The sequence below is a fragment of the Apteryx mantelli genome, chromosome 15, assembly GCF_036417845.1.
Source record: "Apteryx mantelli isolate bAptMan1 chromosome 15, bAptMan1.hap1, whole genome shotgun sequence".
Classification (NCBI taxonomy): domain Eukaryota; kingdom Metazoa; phylum Chordata; class Aves; order Apterygiformes; family Apterygidae; genus Apteryx; species Apteryx mantelli.
The window spans coordinates 25,557,585-25,577,116 of record NC_089992.1 but is presented as its reverse complement, the minus strand read 5'-3'; the positions used below and the strand labels follow the sequence as shown (position 1 = coordinate 25,577,116).

The 19,532-nt window shown below is 44.9% G+C and overlaps 1 protein-coding gene across 2 annotated transcripts in view; it reads left to right on the top strand.

Moving 5' to 3' along the window:
• CSNK1G1 (casein kinase 1 gamma 1) overlaps positions 1–19,532 on the top strand; it is a 124,153-nt gene that overhangs the window by 78,856 nt on the left and 25,765 nt on the right. For both annotated transcript variants that reach the window (XM_067305902.1, XM_067305903.1), the window contains exons 6-8: positions 7,587–7,738; positions 15,221–15,455; positions 18,133–18,218. In XM_067305902.1, the coding sequence (XP_067162003.1) occupies positions 7,587–7,738; positions 15,221–15,455; positions 18,133–18,218 (473 nt within the window). The remainder of the gene's footprint in view (positions 1–7,586; positions 7,739–15,220; positions 15,456–18,132; positions 18,219–19,532) is intronic.

The window sequence follows — 19,532 nt, the reverse complement described above, 5'->3', positions numbered from 1 at the left end:
AGCGTCACGGTGATTAACAAGATTGTGACAGGTCCTGTCTCCTCGTGCCTTCTTCCCCCCTGCAGCATAGCTCCAACTGAGTCGGTGCCAGAGTCACAAATTGCGTTTTCTGCTGGTTTTGCTTTGCACCTCAGCTGCTACGTGTTTTCCTAAAGCAAACAAGATGAGACTTCTGAGAAAATACTCTAGATCATCCAGAATTTCTCTCCTGCCCCAAACTCTTCCAGTTAAGGTTGTAGCTAAAGGGAGTGAAGGATGTTGTTAAAATGAAAATCTTAATTAAAACGCTTACAATCGCATGTGTTAACTTTCCTGAGCAGATTAAGAGCTCTTGATTGGGCTTGTAGTAAGTGCCTGGTGACAACTAGCATGCCAAGCACTTAATCAGCTATTCCAAAGAGTAACACTGGCTGCCTCATTGAGCTGAAGATGCTCCTCGTGTGAGAGATTCTACTGGTGGCAGCTTTACAGGCACCAGGATCATCCTCGTCCCCAGACTTTTTGTCTAAATTCTTTTGCATCCCTGTCACCTGTTAATGAAAGCTTTCACCAGCAAACCATCCTACTCCTCCAGCCTGGCTCCTGAAGAAGGGCCGAGCGGTGACATGTCTTGACGGTGCCGCAGGAGCGGCAGCACTAAGATCACCAAGTTTTAACAGGTTATTCCTGCAGAGAAACCATGCAAAGAAACCAAGCAACCAACGGCACAACAGCCAGCAGCTTTAGGAGATGTATTAAATAAAATTTGTCCGTAAGAGAAGTCATCGGGCTACGTCCTGTGTCCTGGGAGACTCTTACAGCACATGCTCATCTTAGACTAAATCTAGGCTGCCCCAGCCTTCCCTCTGGTGAGCAGCATGGCCAAAAGCTTCATACAGTGCAACCCCTTAAGCTGAAATGAAATATGATAAGGCTAACTGCAAAATACCCTATTTTTGGAACAGTATGTTGACTTCTTTTTCCTAGACTCCCAGGACTTGAGGCCCTTTCCATCCTTACTGTTAAGTATTCTCTGCTGCAGTGGGTCAAGTTAAAAGGGTGCCTGCTCTTGGGCCGGTTACAGATTTACTTTTAATCATTTGAACTTGAAGAGTGAACTACAGAGAACGTGCGGCCAATTTTACTGAATAACCGTACTGGGAGAAGGTGGTTTGGGGAAACCTAGTGAAGAACTGGAAGGGAATTACAGTTTGTGAGGAGCCTTTAACGTCGCTCGCTCACTATTGAAATCAAGGAAGGTTAAATATTGCTTTTATTTGATAACCATGCCTTTATGTGGCTGGCTGATTGGTTTGAGGCTCATAGTTTTATTCCCAGGCCTTGAAAATTGTATGGGGGAGGGAGGGCGGTTTTCATCTCCATCCCCAAGATCCATCTCCTATGATCGCAGGAGTCCTTGAGCCCATGCAAAGGGATCGGCAGGAGTGCACAGCTGCGGCAGGGAGCCCTGTTCAGCTACAGTGGGCATGAAATCAGTGCAGCTTCGCCAAGTGTCCCGCTGCCAGCTCTTGGCGTTTTCCAAAATTTTTATCAGAGTATTGTCACGACCGTGGCAAACTACTTGTTGCTGCCTTCAGGGAATGAGCATGTTCTGCTTAATGTGACCCTGCTGTTGGTAGACTGCTATGAAGACTCTCAGATACGTGAAAAAGAACCATCTGTGTGCACTGATTTTTTGTTTTTCATTATTATTTTTCCCCCCTAAAGCTTTGTTTTGGTCCTGAAACCAAAGCAGTCCCAGTGAAGGGCTATAATGAAAAGCTTTTGCAGTCTTATTTCAAAATAAGCCATCTCATAAACCTGTTAGTGAAAATATTGAAAAGATCTTTAGGAAAACTTCATTCGAAGTAATAAAGCTATCTTCATTTTTCTCCCCTCGTGCTATTTTTATAGTAGACTTCATAGACCAAAAGGTCAGAATGAGCCTTGGTAATCACAGCCTGCAGAACATGGCTCGTAGATGTAACCCCTTAACTACTATATTGGCATAGATTTAAACCTGGTATCTCCGGGCACGTTTTAAGAGGTTAAAAGATGAGATCTCGGCCCAGTTGATGTCAATAGCAAAGCTTCTATTTCAGCTAGGATTTTGTTCTGATTTGAAAATTAAGAGAAGGGTAGATCCTCATTAGTGTAATCAGCTTAAATGGGTTGACTACTCTAAAGCAATTTGTTTAATTTGTTTGAAACATGTTTAATTTTAGCTATAAATATTCAGTACTTATGCAGTTGCTATTTATGCTGTTTATCGTGTAATTTTGTGTTCTGTGACTTGTAAAAATAAACCTTTCTGCTCTAAATGAGGAATTTGTGACAATCTGCATGCTATTCATCAGTGTTGCTTTAAAATCTCGCAGAATTTTTTTGTGCACTAATGCTGCAGGGAGGCTGCGGTGTCCTCTCGCGATGCATTTTTATGAAGAATACTTCTTGCTGCTCTTGGAGAACGCATTCCTCCATCAAGCATCAGCCGTTTGCCTGAGGTTGGATTGCTTCCCCCTCCCTTCATCTTTGGGTATCTAATTTGGGATTTCTTAGGAGTGTCTCCCCCTGCAATAGCTGAGTTCTCAGCTTTGAAGCCTGCATCAAGAGACTTTATGAAATCCGAGTACAACAAGCTGTATTTGTTCTTCTTGAAATTGAAGACGTCAGCTCCTCTTTATTTGGCCATACCACATCTAAGGGCAGTGTGAACCAATGTCCCATGGGAGCAAAAACTGGTGATGCAGAAGCTAATAGCATTGTTCGGTTTCTTACAAAACGTGACAGTCTCCTGTGGATTTGATGCATGAAGATTCAGCGATTGTGCCTCTGCTGCTGTAGGTGTCACGTATAGCTTCCTGTCCTTGCCACCTCATCTCTTCTTGGGTGTATTTTGGGCTGCTCACTGTTGCACCAGGTTTATTCATAGTCTCTGACAGCATCAGCACATATTCTCTGCTACAGCAGATGGTTTCCGCTTTCAGCGCCTTCCATTGCGGGGCGCATGCCACAAAATTGAAGATTTCCCTTGAGCATAGCCTCTGATTGGCGGCTCTCTCTGCCATTCGCCATTTCACGACTGGTCCTGGAAATGGCTTTGGACTGCCCATGCGACCTGTACGTCTGATGCCTGGGCTAATGTGGCTTGCTGGAGTATGCTGAATGTTTGACAAGGTATTAGAGCTGTTACTCATGCCACAAAAAACCGTGGTAGCAAGACAGCACGTCTTGAATCAGCCAGGATGCTTCATCTCGCAATGGAAATTTGCTGAAAGGTGTAGCTCCCTGGTGTTAATCCAGTTCAAATGAAGGTCTCTCCGAGAGGGGTGGTCCTGCTCTTAGTTGCTCTTCCCTTGCTTGTATTTGGTCTGGCTCTAGCTTTTCTGGGTTAGTCACCCGATCCAACTTACTGCTCGGCCACAAGAGCACGGAACAGCAGCGGGATGGGCGAGGGTGGGGTGAGGATGGGATGGTCCCTTTTGGTGGCAGCCTGCAGGAGCATTGGATTTTTAGCATCTTGGGAACCCCGAGACCCGAGTCGTGTGGCTGTATGGGAATGTGGTGGTAGCAAAGTCTGAGTTTCAGGCTTTGATGTCTGATGTTGCGCTCGTTCCAGCCACAGTACTTTAATCTCTGAAATGCTATGCTAGGTTTTTGCTAGGCTCAGCTTGATTTTTTTCCAAGACATTACACTGCTGAAATAGCAGAATTTGCCTGTGGATTCCAGTAGAGTGATCACTGTGTGTTTATTGGACTGATAAACTTTTCACCAGAGTAAGGGTGGAGTAGGGCCTTTTATATATGGTTAAGCCAAACCGCTCGGCAGCATGATTGAAGCAGTTAGGCAAATGAGGATGACTTCTACTTGCAGTAACTCCAACTGTAATAGGCTGCTTTTTCTCCAAAGGAGAATTTGTACATGTCACACATTGCCTTTCTTGCCTTAATGTTTTGGTCCTGTGTTTAAAGCCACAGAGAGATTCCTTGTTTAGGTGTTATTCCACTCATTAATCACATTAAACTGCTCATGGTTTGTGTTTAAAGCATTGAGTTGCTCAATGCGTCCTCAAAATGAGACTCTGCTCTGCCCATGGCTTTTCATCCTACGTGCTTTGAATCCGGAACTGCTCACCTAAAAAAAATTGTTTCACAGGACAGTGGCTTCATTTAACCTTATCAATATCTGCCAACACAACTGCTTTGCATTTAAAAACCTCAAGTTTGACTGCTCAGACAAAGGATACCTTTTCCTCAAACAACCTCTTTTGTTGGAAATGTTCTTCTAAGTGTTTTCAGATCTACTCATGACATTTGTGAAGTTTGTGTGGTTCACCATGGAGGTAGACTCAGTTGGACCAGGACACGTTGCTTGCTGCTGAAATGGAACCAAGCTACATCCTGAATTATGCAGCCGGGCATAAATTCAATGTTTTGTGAAATTCCCTAGGCTGTCTTCTTACTTTACGCACCATTCATAGAAATAATTGGTTCTGAGATACCTATATCTTAAGTTCCCAGAGGACCACCCTGAAATCATCTAGCCTAATCTGCCTGCTTGCATCCTGCAGGCAACAGGCACCCTGAATATCTGCATCAAGTTGACAGCTTCTGTTTTGAGCTGCGCCACTTCCTAAAGAGATACTCAACGTTGACTTGTGTTTGAGTGAGCGAGGATGTATTCGAACTTTATTTTATCCACCAATCGGGAGCTGGTGTGGGGCTCTGTAATGCTGCCAGAGATACCTCACTTGATGTTTTCACCGCTGGCAAGGTGTCTCTGCTGACCGCAGCACCTTGCTGACTCTCCTCCCTCTCCCTGGTGGGCCGGAGTGCCCTTTCCATGCTGTTGCTCTGCTCCCCGAGGGTGATGGTAAGGTTTTGCCTGGAGTTGGGGAGGATCTGAGCTGTGCCAGCTCTGCTGGAGGCGTGTTGAGCTGTGCCTGCCAGGAGGACAAATCCCATGTTAGCGGCGACTGCCGGGGTCAACTGCTGAGCTGACTCCAATGTGGCTTTGCAAGAAATGCTCATTAGTGATGCCTGTTTGGATCCGGGATGCGTGAGCGATGCACCCTGGGCCCGTCGGATTCTTCTAAACGCCCTCTGAAGGTTAGATATGTTTTATGATGTTTGCATTCTAGCAAAGCCAATAGTTCAGTCTTGACTGCAGAGCTGGCAGCATTGCTGCTGACCCCACCCCGAACCCCCGCGAGAAAAATCAACCCCCCCAAAATATGCCTGAATCTCATTCTCTCTTCCGCAGGCTGGCACTTAGGATGCTTTTTTTTAATGTTCTTAGCTCCAGCTTTGCCTTGCAGTGGTTCCCATCTAGAGCAGAGCCTTTCTGAGGTTTTATCCTGCTGTGAGAGCTAAGAAGGGTACTCCAGGATCTTGCCTGAAACGCTTTGAGTAGAAGGTAAAGCTAACTCGAGGGGTTAGCAACCCTAGAGAGCACTAAATAGCTGTGTTGCTCCCTTTCCCATATGAAATCCCAGTCTTTTCCATCTTGCTGTAATTTATCTTCCTGGTTCTTATGTCCAGTAGGAGTATAATTTTAATTGCAAGGATCTCTCTTTACCAAGGAAGGCTGTGACTTCACTCCTTTTCCCTTGCTCTGGGAATGAGATTCTTCACCTTCCTTAAGAGCTTGTCTGAAATTTTATTCTCCAGCATCCATTAATTAGCACGCTCCTAGCTTGAGTGCTTTCCTTCCTGATTTTGCACTTTTCAAGCCTGTTATCCTACTGTAGAAATGATGATATGAGTACTCACTGTATATATATCTTGAATTCATAATGATCTTATTTTTAAACTTTTCATGGAATATTCCATTAGTCTCTATTTAATAGAGATGATGAACTTGGTATTAGGAAATTTTAGAAGACCTCTCTGTTTTGGGGCTCTGCCCTTGTGGCTACTGTTTTTGGGTTAGGCTGGGAATTCCCGCGATACTCCACAATATCTTATTAATGCGTCCCGACGACTGGTACTTACAGTGATTCCCCAAGCATGTGATTTAACAAGATTAAACCCATCCTAGGATAATCTTTGTCAAGCCGTATTTTGGTCTTTTTGAGTAATTTATACGAATATACGTTCCGTAACGTTTAAGCTTTAGTAATCTCAGTGCAGCATTTACTGCGCTGTTGGCAAGCTGCTGAGTGCCAGCAGGCAGATTAACAAGGCTTTCCTGAATCTAAAGTAGGGCTTAAAGCTGTGACGTTTCGGACACGCTCTAGGCCCTAGCGTTTCCGGTTTTGCTACCTTTGCCACGTTGGGCCAGGCTGCGTGAGCACGTCACGATGCAGGGATAAAAAAAGTACAGTGACACAAGGAATTTAATTCTGGTGTTTGATAACTTGGAACTGTTTTGCTATGTTTGGTATTGGTCTCTTACGTAAATATATGTGTTTGTGTGCATTTGCTTAAAATGTACCGTACTGTTGGTAATCACTCTCATTTCTGGCCCCATACTACATAATTTATGGACCTCTACGTGACTTGGTTTTGTGAAAACAGGCTGTGCGCATGGTAGAGCTCCCTGTAGTTAGTCATTAAATCGAATAGCGGGACGTTGTACCTTTGTATGTTCAAAGTGAAGGTGTTGATCTGACACAGGACAAAAACCTATATTTCAAAATGAAAATCCTTCCATTGAATTTTGCTTATGAGACTGCAAGTACATTGCAAAACAAATAAAGTCTGTCCCACAGCTTGCTAGTGGTGCCAGGATGCTGAGTGCCTGTACTCGGTGCCACCTAGAAATATTTGCAGTTAGCCTTGCGCTGAATTCTCCCCTCTACTGGCTGATCTGATTTTCCCTTTTAACTATCAAGAACGGATTCAAGCAGTGCTGTGCAGCTCTGATCAGCAAATGGTCAGACACTGAGGCTGATTTTTTCCCCTTTTTTGGTGTCTTTCAGAAGTTAATAGACACAAAAAGATGCTGTCAGCTGAGTATAACTATTGCATGCTCTTGCTGAGAGTATGTTCCTGAGCTGCTAGGTGAGGAAGGGTGGGCTCTGACTCGTACCCGTCGCGTATCAAGAGTCTCATGTGTGATTTAGGAAAGTGCTTAATGCTTGTGGTTGCTTCTTTTTGCTTGATGATAGACCAAAATGTAAATCTTTGCTCTCTTTTGAAGGAGAACTTTTTTCCTCTCTTGTGATGATAACGTGTAACCTTTGTGTAAGGTTGTGCTGAAAAACAAGTGCATATTATCTTGGTTTAAGAAGCAGCCCTTTCTTGGACATGCATCGTTCTCTGGAAGGGCTAACATCTTCCTGGCTGCTCAAACTAGTAACAGCCCATGTTTGGGGTTGCGCTCTGCCTCGTGTTTAGTGCGACACGGGGAGCTGCGTGTCTTGTTATGTAAAGTCCCAGTGTTTATGCTGCCAGTGCCAGAGATGCTTTCATGTGGTCGTGATTTGGCCTTTGGTTCATTCACAATACATGCTGAAACCTATTTGTTGGCTGTGCAAGATCAAACAGAAAGGACACTTGAGAGATGAAAATTAAGGCACTGCACAGTGAAAGATCTACGCCCAGGAGGAAGGGTATTAATGTTGTTCTGCTGACTGACTGCAATTTTTTTCGTATTCTTCCAGCTGAAGGCCTTCCCCAGGTGTATTACTTTGGACCGTGTGGAAAGTACAACGCCATGGTACTAGAACTGCTTGGTCCGAGCTTGGAAGATTTATTTGACCTCTGTGATAGGACGTTCACTTTGAAGACGGTATTAATGATAGCCATCCAGCTGGTGAGTAACAGAGCTGGCAAGGCTCTGCCAGGCAGCTTCACGACGACGACTTGTATTTATGTCAGTCCTGGTTTAGGGCCCCTGCGGGGTCGGGTTACTACAGTGCAAGGTTCAAGGGTGTCTGTTGGTTTGAGAGAGAATCTCCTTCCATCAGATTTGAGGAAAAATTCTTGCTCAGGAAGGAAAGGTCAAATTATGCTCAGAGCAAACTTGCTCCTTGAGTAGCAGACCCAGCAAAGCCTGGGTTCTCACAGATTTGTGTCCTGTGTCCCCTACGCTCCCTGCCCCGATACCTACCCCAACTCCCTCCCTCTGCTTGGTCACCCCCAAAACATCTCCCTCCTTCCCCGGTCCCCAGGACACACAAGTAGAGCACACTCCTGCACTCCTCCTGGTTTTGCTGGTTTGGTGCTACCAGGGTGCTCATGGACTCCAACCCCTCAAGATGGTGGGAGCTGAGCTCACCTCCACCGCAGTACCAGCATGAGGGTCTTCTGTGCCCAGCCCACTGATCTTCACAAGACTTGTGTGAATTTGAGGTCTCAGCCTTGGTCAAATTTGATTGAAATTGGCCGATGGTTTAGAAAACTAACAATTCTGTGGGCAGCATTAGAGAAGTCTCTTTTTGCCTAAGGAAAGCAAGCTGAAAGCCATAGCTTTGATTTGTGTTTGTGTTCAAAGTGAGCTACATGAAAACAGGAAATATTAAATATGGTGAGTGAACACCCGCGGTTGGGTAGTGCCAGTCTACTGTTGTTTCAGTTTGGCTCACTGGTTTTCAGCCTGTGGTCTGCTATAGCAGAGTCTCAAAGGGAAAACCGAGGCCACAAATGCAGAAGTTTGAACAACACTGGCCTGGCATTGGGTTCCTGAAGCTGTGCTCCTGCAGCGGAGCAGCCCAGGTTTGTGTGGCTTTGAGTGTGGCTTTGAGTGTCCCTTGCTCAGTGGAAAACCAATTTATAGTCTCGTTGTTGAGTAAATCAAGTGGCATGAGACTGCAAAGCTTGGATGTACTTTGTATTTCCTTTTGGTTGTAAAGATGCACTCCAGAAATAGTCTTACCATTTGTTGCAGCTTTTCAGTAAGTACTTAAATAACTCATAGTCTCTCATAAACAGTGGGAACAGAAAACCCATGTAGATACACATTTAGGTGCATGTGTATAATATAGGGCAAAACTGGGTTGTAAGAACTCCAGTCAGTGAATTTGACAGACTTGCATCTCCTACTGTTGCGTTAACTAAGTTTCCTAATGCTTGTAGGAATAATTTTATTCCAGCAAGCCTGCTGGGGAAATCAAGACTGACACAGCCCCCTAGGGCTGCAGTTGGGCTCCAGTCTTCACCAGCATCATCTGCTGGTGAGTTGGCAGGCCAAAGTCACAAGATCCAGACAGTGATACCTATTTGAAAGACAGATGCTTAACTATTCCCAGCTTGCCAGATAGTGGGTGGTGTATGGAGACAGCAAAGGCAATTGCAAATGGAGTTGATATTATCTATAGGCAGTGCTTCTCTTTTTTACATGAAGAGATGTTTTAGGACCTTGCCGATCTTTTCGGGAAGAATATAGCTTGGAGCATATGCATTTAAAGAGACAGATTTAGCATCTTTAGCTATGCCCCATCTCCGCCCCGGGAAGTTTCCTGGGAAAAGGGCTCAGCTGGCCCTCTGCAGCCTGTTTTCCAAAGGGGTTGGCTCTTACTGCACAGCTGGAATGAGAACCCTTTGCTAAAACCACAAGGCTTTGAGGGAAGCTGCCTTGGATTTATCTTATTTCTTTCACTGAACCATTAGTTACTGTGCCACACTCCGATATATGAGACACGTAAAGGAAGGAAAGCTGAACTGTCAGATTCAATGGTATTACCTCCATAAAGTGTGTTTTGCTGTCGTTTTTGACCAGCCGAGCCTGCTTAAGCCGCTGTAATTCTCATCTCAGTGGTGAGGAGGCATAAAACTTTGCTGCCAGGCTTCAGTGCATTGCACAAGCAGTGGTGTTCTCCTCTGATGCGCGAGATGCCTGTTAAAGAAGTTAATATCTGGGAGACTCCCCAAAATGTGAAAGGCCCAGGACCCTCAGACAGCAGAGAAAAGGGCCCTGCGGTAGGAAGTGAGGGGCAATATAGTGTTTCACAGAGCAGTGCTGCTCCGGTTCTGTTCTTGCCAAAAAGGGGGCAGATTTATTTTTTAGCCCGGGAAGACCACCCAAAGGTAAAGCACTGCTATTTGTCCAGGAGGCCGCTTAGAGAAGCGATGCAGCATGTGGTGCTGGCAGTTCCCAGGCGACCCCAATGCTGGGAGTTGCTTTTGTGCTGCCTCTCCTGCCTCGGGCTCAATCCCCTCTCCGGAGCGGGAGGACGGCGAGACCTGCTGCAGGTGTTTTGGTGCATGTGGAGCAGCAATGCCGGCAGCAGGTCTGGAAGAAGGGAGCAAGCCGTTCTTCCCTGCACTGGTTTTCAGCAATAAAGACGTGCTGCTCCTTAGCTGGTGGGACATAACCAGTGTGTCCTCCTTGCGGTGGTGCTTGATTTACTTTTTTTGTGTGTCAAGTGGTCAATTTTTACCCAGACATCCCCAAAAGATGTTTTTCTAATAAGCATACATGCTTGGCTGTTTTTATTTAGCTTGATAGGTAGCAGCCCCTCAAGGCTGAGGTGGACCCTTGAACTCTACAGATGTTAGAAGAGGCATCTAGGAGAAACAAATATGTTTTTTTTTAAGCAGCGTAGCTTGTTTATGGGAGAATTTAAACATGCAGTTTTCCCTCCCTGGCTGAGGGAGATGGAGTCTTGATGATGATGAATCTTCAAGGAAGAGGGAGAACCCATTTTGGAGTATCTTCAAATTAGATGACACAGTAAGAAAGTCTGTCTCAGTGGGAGGATGAGACATGCAGGCTTCGGGTTTGTCACTAGACTTGCATGTTTTTCTGGTAAGCATGTGTTGTGTTCAGAGCTGCGGCACTCGATTATCAAATACAGCCTGGTAGAGTCAGACATGCTCTTTTTCTTCGTCTAATGTGGTGTTTCGCGCTTCTTGTATACCTCTGGGTGAAAAAACCTATGTAGAAGCAGTCTTCTGCTTTTTTCTTCCCCAGTGGAAATTTTTCAGCTCTGTTGCTCCTGTAACTTGTGCATCTCTGATGCTTTATATTGCTCTGTTAAGAGCATCAGCCTGGAATTGCTTCCTTCATCCTCCATGTGCAGCTGGAACAGACTGAGTGTCTAACATCCCTAAACTAAGAAAAAGCTTGGAAATCAAAAATGGGTTCACTAATGCCAGTCCCCAAAGCCAAAAAATTGCTACAAATGTTACAGCTTTGCCGAGCTGACTCAGTGATTGCATTGAGGAAAATGCTTTTTATTCCGTCTTCCCATTTTTCACTCTGGGCCAGGTCCAACGTGTATGATGCTGTGCTGACAGCTCAAGTTTATCATGAACACTGTCATTTCCACCCTTGCTGCAAGTGCTTGTTGTCAAAGCCAGTTGAGTTCAAGACCTGTTGTGTCAGGTGCTGTGCAAATACTTGGTCTCTGGCTGCAATCTAGACCAAGTCGTGGTGAAAAGTTTGACTTCGGAGTTAGACCTGTGACCATCTTGTGTAAGAGCCACGAAAACAACCTTTAAATGGGAAGAATTTTTAATCCTGCTCGTCTGATCTGCATTCAGGCGGGTGACTTGTGGGAGAAGGGTTCAGATTTATCAGAGGTGCCTGGAGACAGGATTGCCAGCAAGATCAGATCCTTAGGAGTTACCTTTTTGGAGAAAAGGTTTGGATTATTGCAGTTGTTTCCTTGACAGGAGAGGGTGGAAAAAAGGCATGGGTTTCTTTAGCATCTGATTAAATGTCATAAACATCCTGTGATTTCTCAGCCAGCTCTAGACTCTCCTTTGCCTTTTCTCCAGGCAGTAGACTCTTCCTTTCCCAATCCAGCCCTGTTTTCCTTAGGAGGGAAGGCTGAAAAGGATGAGCAACAGTGTTCCTGCTGTGTGGCAGGACATGCTCTCCCCATCTCCTCCCCGGCTGTTCTCCTGACATCCAAAATTGAGATCTGTGGCTCTGAAGATGAAGCCCTGAGTAACTCAGACAGCCATGGCCATGGAAATCGTGCTTTGATTCGCAAGTAGAATCTCCCATGCACTGTTAGTGTTCCTGTGCCCTATGATAAAATGCCTTAGTCTGTTCTTATTATTGTTAAAATAACAGAGCAGGTGTTAACATTGCTTCACAGTCACTGTTTTCCAGTGTAGGAACAGTTCCAACAGTTAGCGCAAGCTCCTCATAGTGTGTGCAGAAGAATTATTGTGCAGACAGAAGAGCCCATGGTTCGAGCGCCCATCTCTTGGCACCCATGCCTTTGCACCCAGCGCGTCTCTGAGTGGGAACACAGAACTGTCTTACCTTCTGCCCTGACCTCTCGTCCTTCAGCTGCGTGATGGGTACAAATCAGGCTGAGGGTCACGCCACACTGCTTTCCTGGAGCCTTTTCAGGCAGCAAGGCTGGAAGGGAGATGCAGCACCTGTAGCCACCAGGTCCCCTTTGCTGGTAGAGCTGGGAGACATAAGCAGGGCAAGCATCCTGTCAAGCTGAGAAAAGCAGGGAGGCTACTTCAAGGAAACATCTCTCTGACTTGGAGAGCCTGTGTCAGCCATTGCTGGCTGCGCACAGTGTTCAGGCAGATCAGGTAGTATCCAGCCATGTGCAAATAAAGAAAAAGGAATATGAAAGAACTGGCAGCAAACAAGGCAGGTAAATATCTCCAAATGCTGCTGGAGTGTGGTGCTTCATCTGACGTCTTGGCTTTCCAGACTCTGTGTTGTCTTGGCCAGTGAGACTTGCCATGAGTTTGTAAGCAAAAAATTATGCTTTTTTCACAGATGTGCAATTGCTGTTGGCAATTGCACATCTGTGTAATTGTCAAATAAGCCAGTCAGGCTTTGTTTGAAAGCTTGTTATGTGTGGAGAGGCTAGGAAATCCTTTGTTCCAATTTTAAGGGTTGCATCTTAACTTGAATTGCCTCCTGACATACCTTTTTGTCTTCCAATCTGCTGATGTGTCATGTAGGTGATTCAACGCGTGACAAATGGCCAAAGTGCGTAGCATCTGTTCTGTTCTGCTTCATCCTATAATTGATTGGAAATAATGGCTGTTAGCTGTGAAACCCATTTTCTCAATGCGTTGAAAAAAATCACTACTTAAAATGAGAGGGGAGGGGAATTGCAACACGTGCTGTGAGCTTCTTTGAAGAGCCTTTGAACAGTCTTATTTGCCAGCTCTGAGGCAGCTGCAGTCCATTTTTTCCTATCTCCTGCCCTCCCTGGTTAGCACTTCTTATTTTTAAGGAGAGCTGTCCCCTCCTGCCCTTTAGTTCTTTCCAAGTGGTGGAAATGCAGCAGGGATGAATAGCGTATAGAAGCCTGATCACTAGCCTTATTTTTCCCTCTTGATGTTTGTCAAGGGCAAATCTGAGGTTTTTCTTAAAATTAAGATGTCTACTAAACCTCTGGGAGCAGGATGGAGTAATCCCAAATACCGTTGCAGGGATGAGGCTCTGATTTCACTGTCTCCAGCATTAAAGAGCCTCGTTTGTTTTGTCTGGGCAAACATACTTAGGTACCCGAAATGGCACTCTGGCTGTTAGACCTGAGCACGTGAAGCTTTTAACCAGGCATAGCTCCAAGAGCTGTAAAGAAAGAGAGACCTGGATTTGACAGCTAAGTATGTGTCTGGATTCAGAGTGAGAAACCAAACAACAGTCGTGGTGTCTCAGCTGAGCAAAGCTCACGGTTGAAGTAAGCTGTCCAGGTTGAAGGACTGATGCTGGATTAATGTTGTCTCGGCAGCTGCTCTGCTTGGGGATCAGCTAGCTTAATATGGTGTCACCCGCTAGTGGTCCAGAAGCACGTATGCTCCCCCCTGCCCAGCTCCGGGAGGTGCGGAGCCATACAGCCAGTACTGGCTGCGCAGAACTGCTCAGGAACAAGCGATGCCCCCATGGGGAGCTCCCTGGGGAGACGACCAGCCTGTGGCTGATAAGCTCAGACCCTGAGGTCCGTTTGCCATTTTGTAGAAGGGAACTTGAGGTTTCAGATGGTTTTGAGCACTCACATTTGGAGTAGAGGCAGCACGTATGAAATACCGGAGGCTGGAGTTAGGTTCACGCCACTGCAGGAAGCAGTGCAGAGCTGCAAGAGCGTGAAACCCTTGTTTGTGTGGAGGACAACTTGCTGACTTGCTGTTTTTCTGATCAGCAGAAGTTTTTTGGTCTCCATGCATTATCCACTAGGATAAACACTGTATTGTTAGATAGTCTCTTTCTTCTTTCCTTCCAACATGCTCTTCATCAGAAAATTTCTGCTCCATCGTCCTCTACAATGGTGCAGCAGTAACCTATATGGATAGAAACTCATCAATATAAAATCTGGAGTCTGTGAGGGCTTTCCTATAGTTTTTATGATGTTAAAAGCCTGAATGCAGATGGGTAGATTTAATAGCCTTTCTAAGGAAGCTTCTTGCCAAAAAAAGGTTTCCTACGGCATGTAGGGCAGCCATGGACCTAGACAGCCATAAATGGGAATCGACATGTTTCAAATTAAAGTATAAAAAGCACGTAAAAAGGTAATGAAGTAAATGAAATTGTTAATTACTTTCAGTTGGAATCATCTAATAAAGTAATAACACAAATGAGAACTTCTTGCAGACTTACTCTAACTTCACTGGCAGCATGTTTGTTTTCAAAAATAATATAAACGTTGAGCATCTGAATAAGGTGCATTGTTAGAGGGGAAGTGGCCATTCCTCACCTCAGAGGTGGGGTTCCTGCCCTTTTACTTCCCTTCTCAGTTGTAGCTTCAGAATAAAGTTGGTCAAAGTCTGAAAAATATTCCTGCTATTTCTAGTTGACAACTGATGATCTTTATTATTATTTTTCATCATTATTGAGGACCGTAAGGCTTCTGCCTGCCCAAAATCCCCCTCCATGAAGAATCTGGCATGTCTAAGATAACATATGGGTTGAGGGAGGAAGGTGGTAAGACACAGAGCAACAAGGGAAGGCTGTGGGCAAGGGAAGAGCTCTTGGTAACCGGTTTAGTATGTTTAAAATCAATACAAAAAGGCTGCTGCAATTCTTTGTGGAATCCTTCCAAGAACTGTGTTCTGTTGGTAACATTTCAAAAACAGCCTTTCCATATTTCTTTCAGATAAAGTGAGGGAGCACAGTGTGGTAGCTGGAGAAAGGGGGGATGACAAATTCCTCTTCCAGCTCTGTATCAGGGCATGTGACCCGGCTCAGATTGCAACTTCTGCCTCAGTTTGCTCCATCTGTTATTGCATTTCTTACAGAATATCTTAAGAGTTAGCCAGCACTGAGCAGTTTCAGGAGACTTTGTGATGGACTAGCGAAACCTTGCTGCATCGTTAGCCAAGGGCGTACGATAGGCAGTCTGTGAATAACTTTTCCCTCGTAATTTTGCAGATATCTCGAATGGAGTATGTGCATTCAAAGAACCTCATCTACCGAGATGTCAAGCCAGAGAACTTCCTTATTGGACGGCAAGGCAATAAGAAAGAGCACGTCATTCACATCATAGACTTTGGATTGGCGAAGGAGTACATTGATCCTGAAACCAAAAAACACATACCTTACAGGGAACACAAGAGCTTAACTGGAACAGCAAGATACATGTCCATCAACACTCATCTCGGCAAAGGTCTGTTTGGTTGACGCAAGCTTGCTGTGCTTTGTACTGCAGAGCTCTGGCTGTAGCTTGGCTTATAGCTGTCTAGTGCCCTTGAAGCTACTTGTAAAGTGTTCAGTGTGGTGATGCCATCCACAGTTGTGAGGATTTTCTTTTCTTTCTTTTTGGAGGAGGAGGAGTTGAGACAGCTGAACCGTTGGAACTGGAAGCCTCGTAACTATAGTTTTTATTAGGAACTAAACAACTGGTAGCAACCCTGTACTGATAAAAGGCAAATAGGCAAGCAGTAATTGCTATACTCAGTGGTGACCAAATAGCTTTTTATAGCAAAGCTCTGTGCACCGGTACCTTCCAGTTTCAGGTGTTATAGCTGAATGTTCCCTGACCTGATAATTGGTAGGAGAAAGTGATAAATGGTTTTCTTTAATGGTTTAACTAATTTTAAACCCCTGTCCTCCATCTCCTCCCCTCACTGCCTTGCATCCCTCTTTCATGATAGAAAATTACATTTCTGTGGCTAAAAGGCAAAAAACCTTATTAAATGTTTATGTGCACTTAAAGTCATAAGAGTAGTAAGATGAGGAATATTCTTTGTGTAGCCTCTCAGCTATAAGACCAAGGGTGCTGCTGGCTTTCAGGTCTCTTAGAAGGCTCTCTCTTTGGGCAGTTAGAAGGGATGGACCCAATTTATATTTTTGGAAAACCTTATGAAGAGTCAGAAATGGGTGGAGGAAAGGAAAAGCTGCAGTGGGAACGGGTCTTTAAAAAGGCTTGGAAAGTGCTGGTGATGTGCTCAGCGGGGTGGGAGTATCCAATGGGCACTGCACTGCCACCACCTACTGGTGAGTAACCTTTACGTTCCCCACCGAAGAACCACAGACATGACTATGTTGGCATGTTTCCTTCAAATGGGATGACTGTCCTCATTTCAGCAGGTGGGAAGATGAAGATTATCACCTTCTTCGAACTATACTGTGTGCATTCTTTAGGGCCCCTTTACCTGCAGGCTTCGTAGCTCTCATGACTTGCTTAGGAAAAGAGCTTGTTTTGGGTGGGTGCTGTGTCCAACGTGGAGAAGTGTGGTCCCTGGTGTAACGAGGACACAGGACCCAGGACCAAGGTGCATTTGAGAAGGGAAGGTTGGGTTCTGCCCTGAGGTCTTTCATGGTGCTGGTGCTTTGCTGGTGAGGGCAGTTCAGGTGTAGTTGGCCACTTCACTATAAAAAGGCAGGTGTCCAGCAAAGACTGTTGTCCTATATCTCTGTTGCTGGCTTTCTGCTAGCAGACTAATCTGTCCTCCTCATTTCAGGACTGAAAAAGGTAAAGGAGTTTGATTATAATTTTTCTGAAGGACAAGTGCTCTCAACTCTCTTCCTGGGAAGTTTATCTACATCATTGCACTAAATTACCAAGTTCATCCTCTTTTTTACAGCTGTATCACTGCAACATGCAGGAGCTGTCATCTTAATTCCCTTCTGTTGAGTGTTCTCTACCTCCAGACTGTTTTGAGAGCTACATTTGTTGCTAATTTTGAAGAAGAGTCATGCTGTGCAAAAACACTGCCTTTTTCTCCTCTTGCAAATTATGCAGCATCAGGGACAGCTCTCGCCCAGTTTGTTTTGGCATGTGGGCTGCGCAACTAGATTTGCTCCGTACTGCGGGTTCTAAACACGTTATCTGCCTGCAGGTGGAGATTTGGACGAGAGAAATAGTGCCAAATCAGTCTCCAAGCTTGTTTAACCCAAGTCTGTTCCGTCCTGAGAAAAGGGTTGGAGCTGCAGCGTTCTAATGTTCTCTGTAAATGCTTTTCTGAAATGTGAGAGGAAGCCAGAGATAGTAAAATACTGCTTCTGGGGTCCCTGTGCTGTTAAGGAACTGTTAAGACTGCTTGTGTAATGGTCATTCAGCAAGCAGTGGTTTCACCTTGCTGCCAGGGCAGCCTGCTTTGAGTGAAAACGGAAACGCATGATGCACCCTGGCACAGCGGCAAACCCGTGTTGTGCCCCAGATTCATTGTCCCCTCTTGCATGGTCCCTCAGGATTTTTGATAGTGTGGGCTACATTTTGGTAGATTATTTTAAGGATACTTTTCTGTTGGCTTGAGACAAGGCCCCTTTTTTTTCCCCTCATTTATAATTGTAACATCTGCCTGGCAACAGCAGCAAGTGTTTTACAAGGAAAAGCAGTGCTAAAAGGATCTATTTTTAATCTGTTCTGCTGTGATGAGCTACAGAAGCAACTGGAAAAGGGTTGGCATGATGCAGCATGGTAGTTCCCAGCAGCTGGCTGCAAGTGTGGCTTCTGTCTGTTCCTATGTATTTCGGAGGAAATAATATAATCCAGCACAACATCACCATTGTACCATTGGTACTGGCAGTCCTGAGAACAACTGGGGAACTACTCTGTTCCTGTGCTATTAATACTTCCGTCTCTTATAACGTCTACCTAATGCTGGGCAGTACCTCTTGAATCTACTTATATTACCTATATTGCCACATGTCTTCTAGCTGATCTTTTATTTATGCATTTTATGTTTGTAGTAGCCAGTTTTAGGTATTTTTGCCCAAGGTCTGAGCTACAGCCAGCAAAAGAACTTTCCTGTAATAACTTTATCTTGAAAATAAGTCTGGCTACTGATTGGATCCATTTCCACTGCAGCAGCAATAATTTGTGACCTCTCATGTTTTAGAGCAAAGTCGTCGAGATGATTTGGAGGCCCTTGGCCATATGTTTATGTATTTCCTCCGAGGCAGCCTGCCCTGGCAAGGATTGAAGGTAGGTGTGAGTTTTAGATTTTGCCCTTTGAAACTTTTCATTCTTCTTCTTTGCCCAAATATGAATCTGGTGAGGGAAAGTTTATAAAATCCAAACAGAAGGTGTTCTCTCCTTTGTGTCCTTAAGGCTAACAACAAGAGTTAGCTTTGCCTACAGAAAAGATTTTAAGTAGAAGTATGTTACCTTTCACTTCAAGTTACTGTTGGCTTAGCTAAATCGGTATAACTGGAAAGAAGACCCAGTTCCAGGATACAGCAGAGGCAGATGGACGACTGGGGCAGGGACTGCAAAGTGAGTGCTGTTGAGCTGTTGGAGCAGCTTAGCTGAGACATGAACCTGCCCTGAGCTGGAGTGTGACTGGAGCGCAACGGTTGTTTATGAAATTCCAGTTATGGCACACAATTCCCCAGCCGCATCTCTGAGTGTGTTTATAATGGGAGCAGCTTGATGGTTTTAGATGGGCAGATGGACTTTAGCTTGGAAAAATGTTTTTCTGGCGGAAGTATTAAGCTTGGCTTCCCTCCAGACACACTGGACACTCAGGGCTTAATTCTGGGTTATAAGTTTATGAAATGTCACGCACAATGGGGAGGACTGCGAGCAATTGAGTTACAGCAACTGAAGCTAACATCCGTCAGCTGAATTAACTAGTAATAAGTCGTGTGCTGGCTCTGAGCCTGCTGGAAGTTGCATCTGCGCTTCCCCATCACTTTCCTGGTGATTAAGCTACTGTGTTCACCTTTGGAATTGCGGTGAGCAAAGGGATCGAATATGATCAGGATAGGAGGAGGTTTCTGAATGAAGACAATAACTCCTGTTAGACCTGTTGGGACTCTTGGAAAAAGTAGACAAGCCTGGGGCTGGCAGCCTCTTCAGCAGAGGACTTCTGTGGTCAGTGACAGTGGTTTGCATGACGTAACTTGTTAATCTGCTTTGTCACAGCTATCCAGCGTTAGCACCACTTAAGCCTTATCAGATACGTGCCAGAAATGTTGGTGAAAATTCATAAAAGCACAGAAGGGCTTTTTTTCAAGCATGAAAATGATTCTGAAAGAAATTAAAATCTCCCCTACTTTAAGTTCACATCCTACAGTAACTGCTTGAGTGAGTGTGTTGTTCTATTACATATTCTCTTTCTGGTTTAGTTGAATTCCTCTGTTTTAAATAAATTCCAGGTTTTAGTGAGCCTCTACAAAATTTCCTCAGATCAGTGGTGAACTTAGTAAGAATTAGTTGGCTGCCCCTTGAAGTCCTGCATTTCTTTACCTCCAGAACAAACACGAACTCTTCAGCTTGCTCTAGCGTATGGTATCT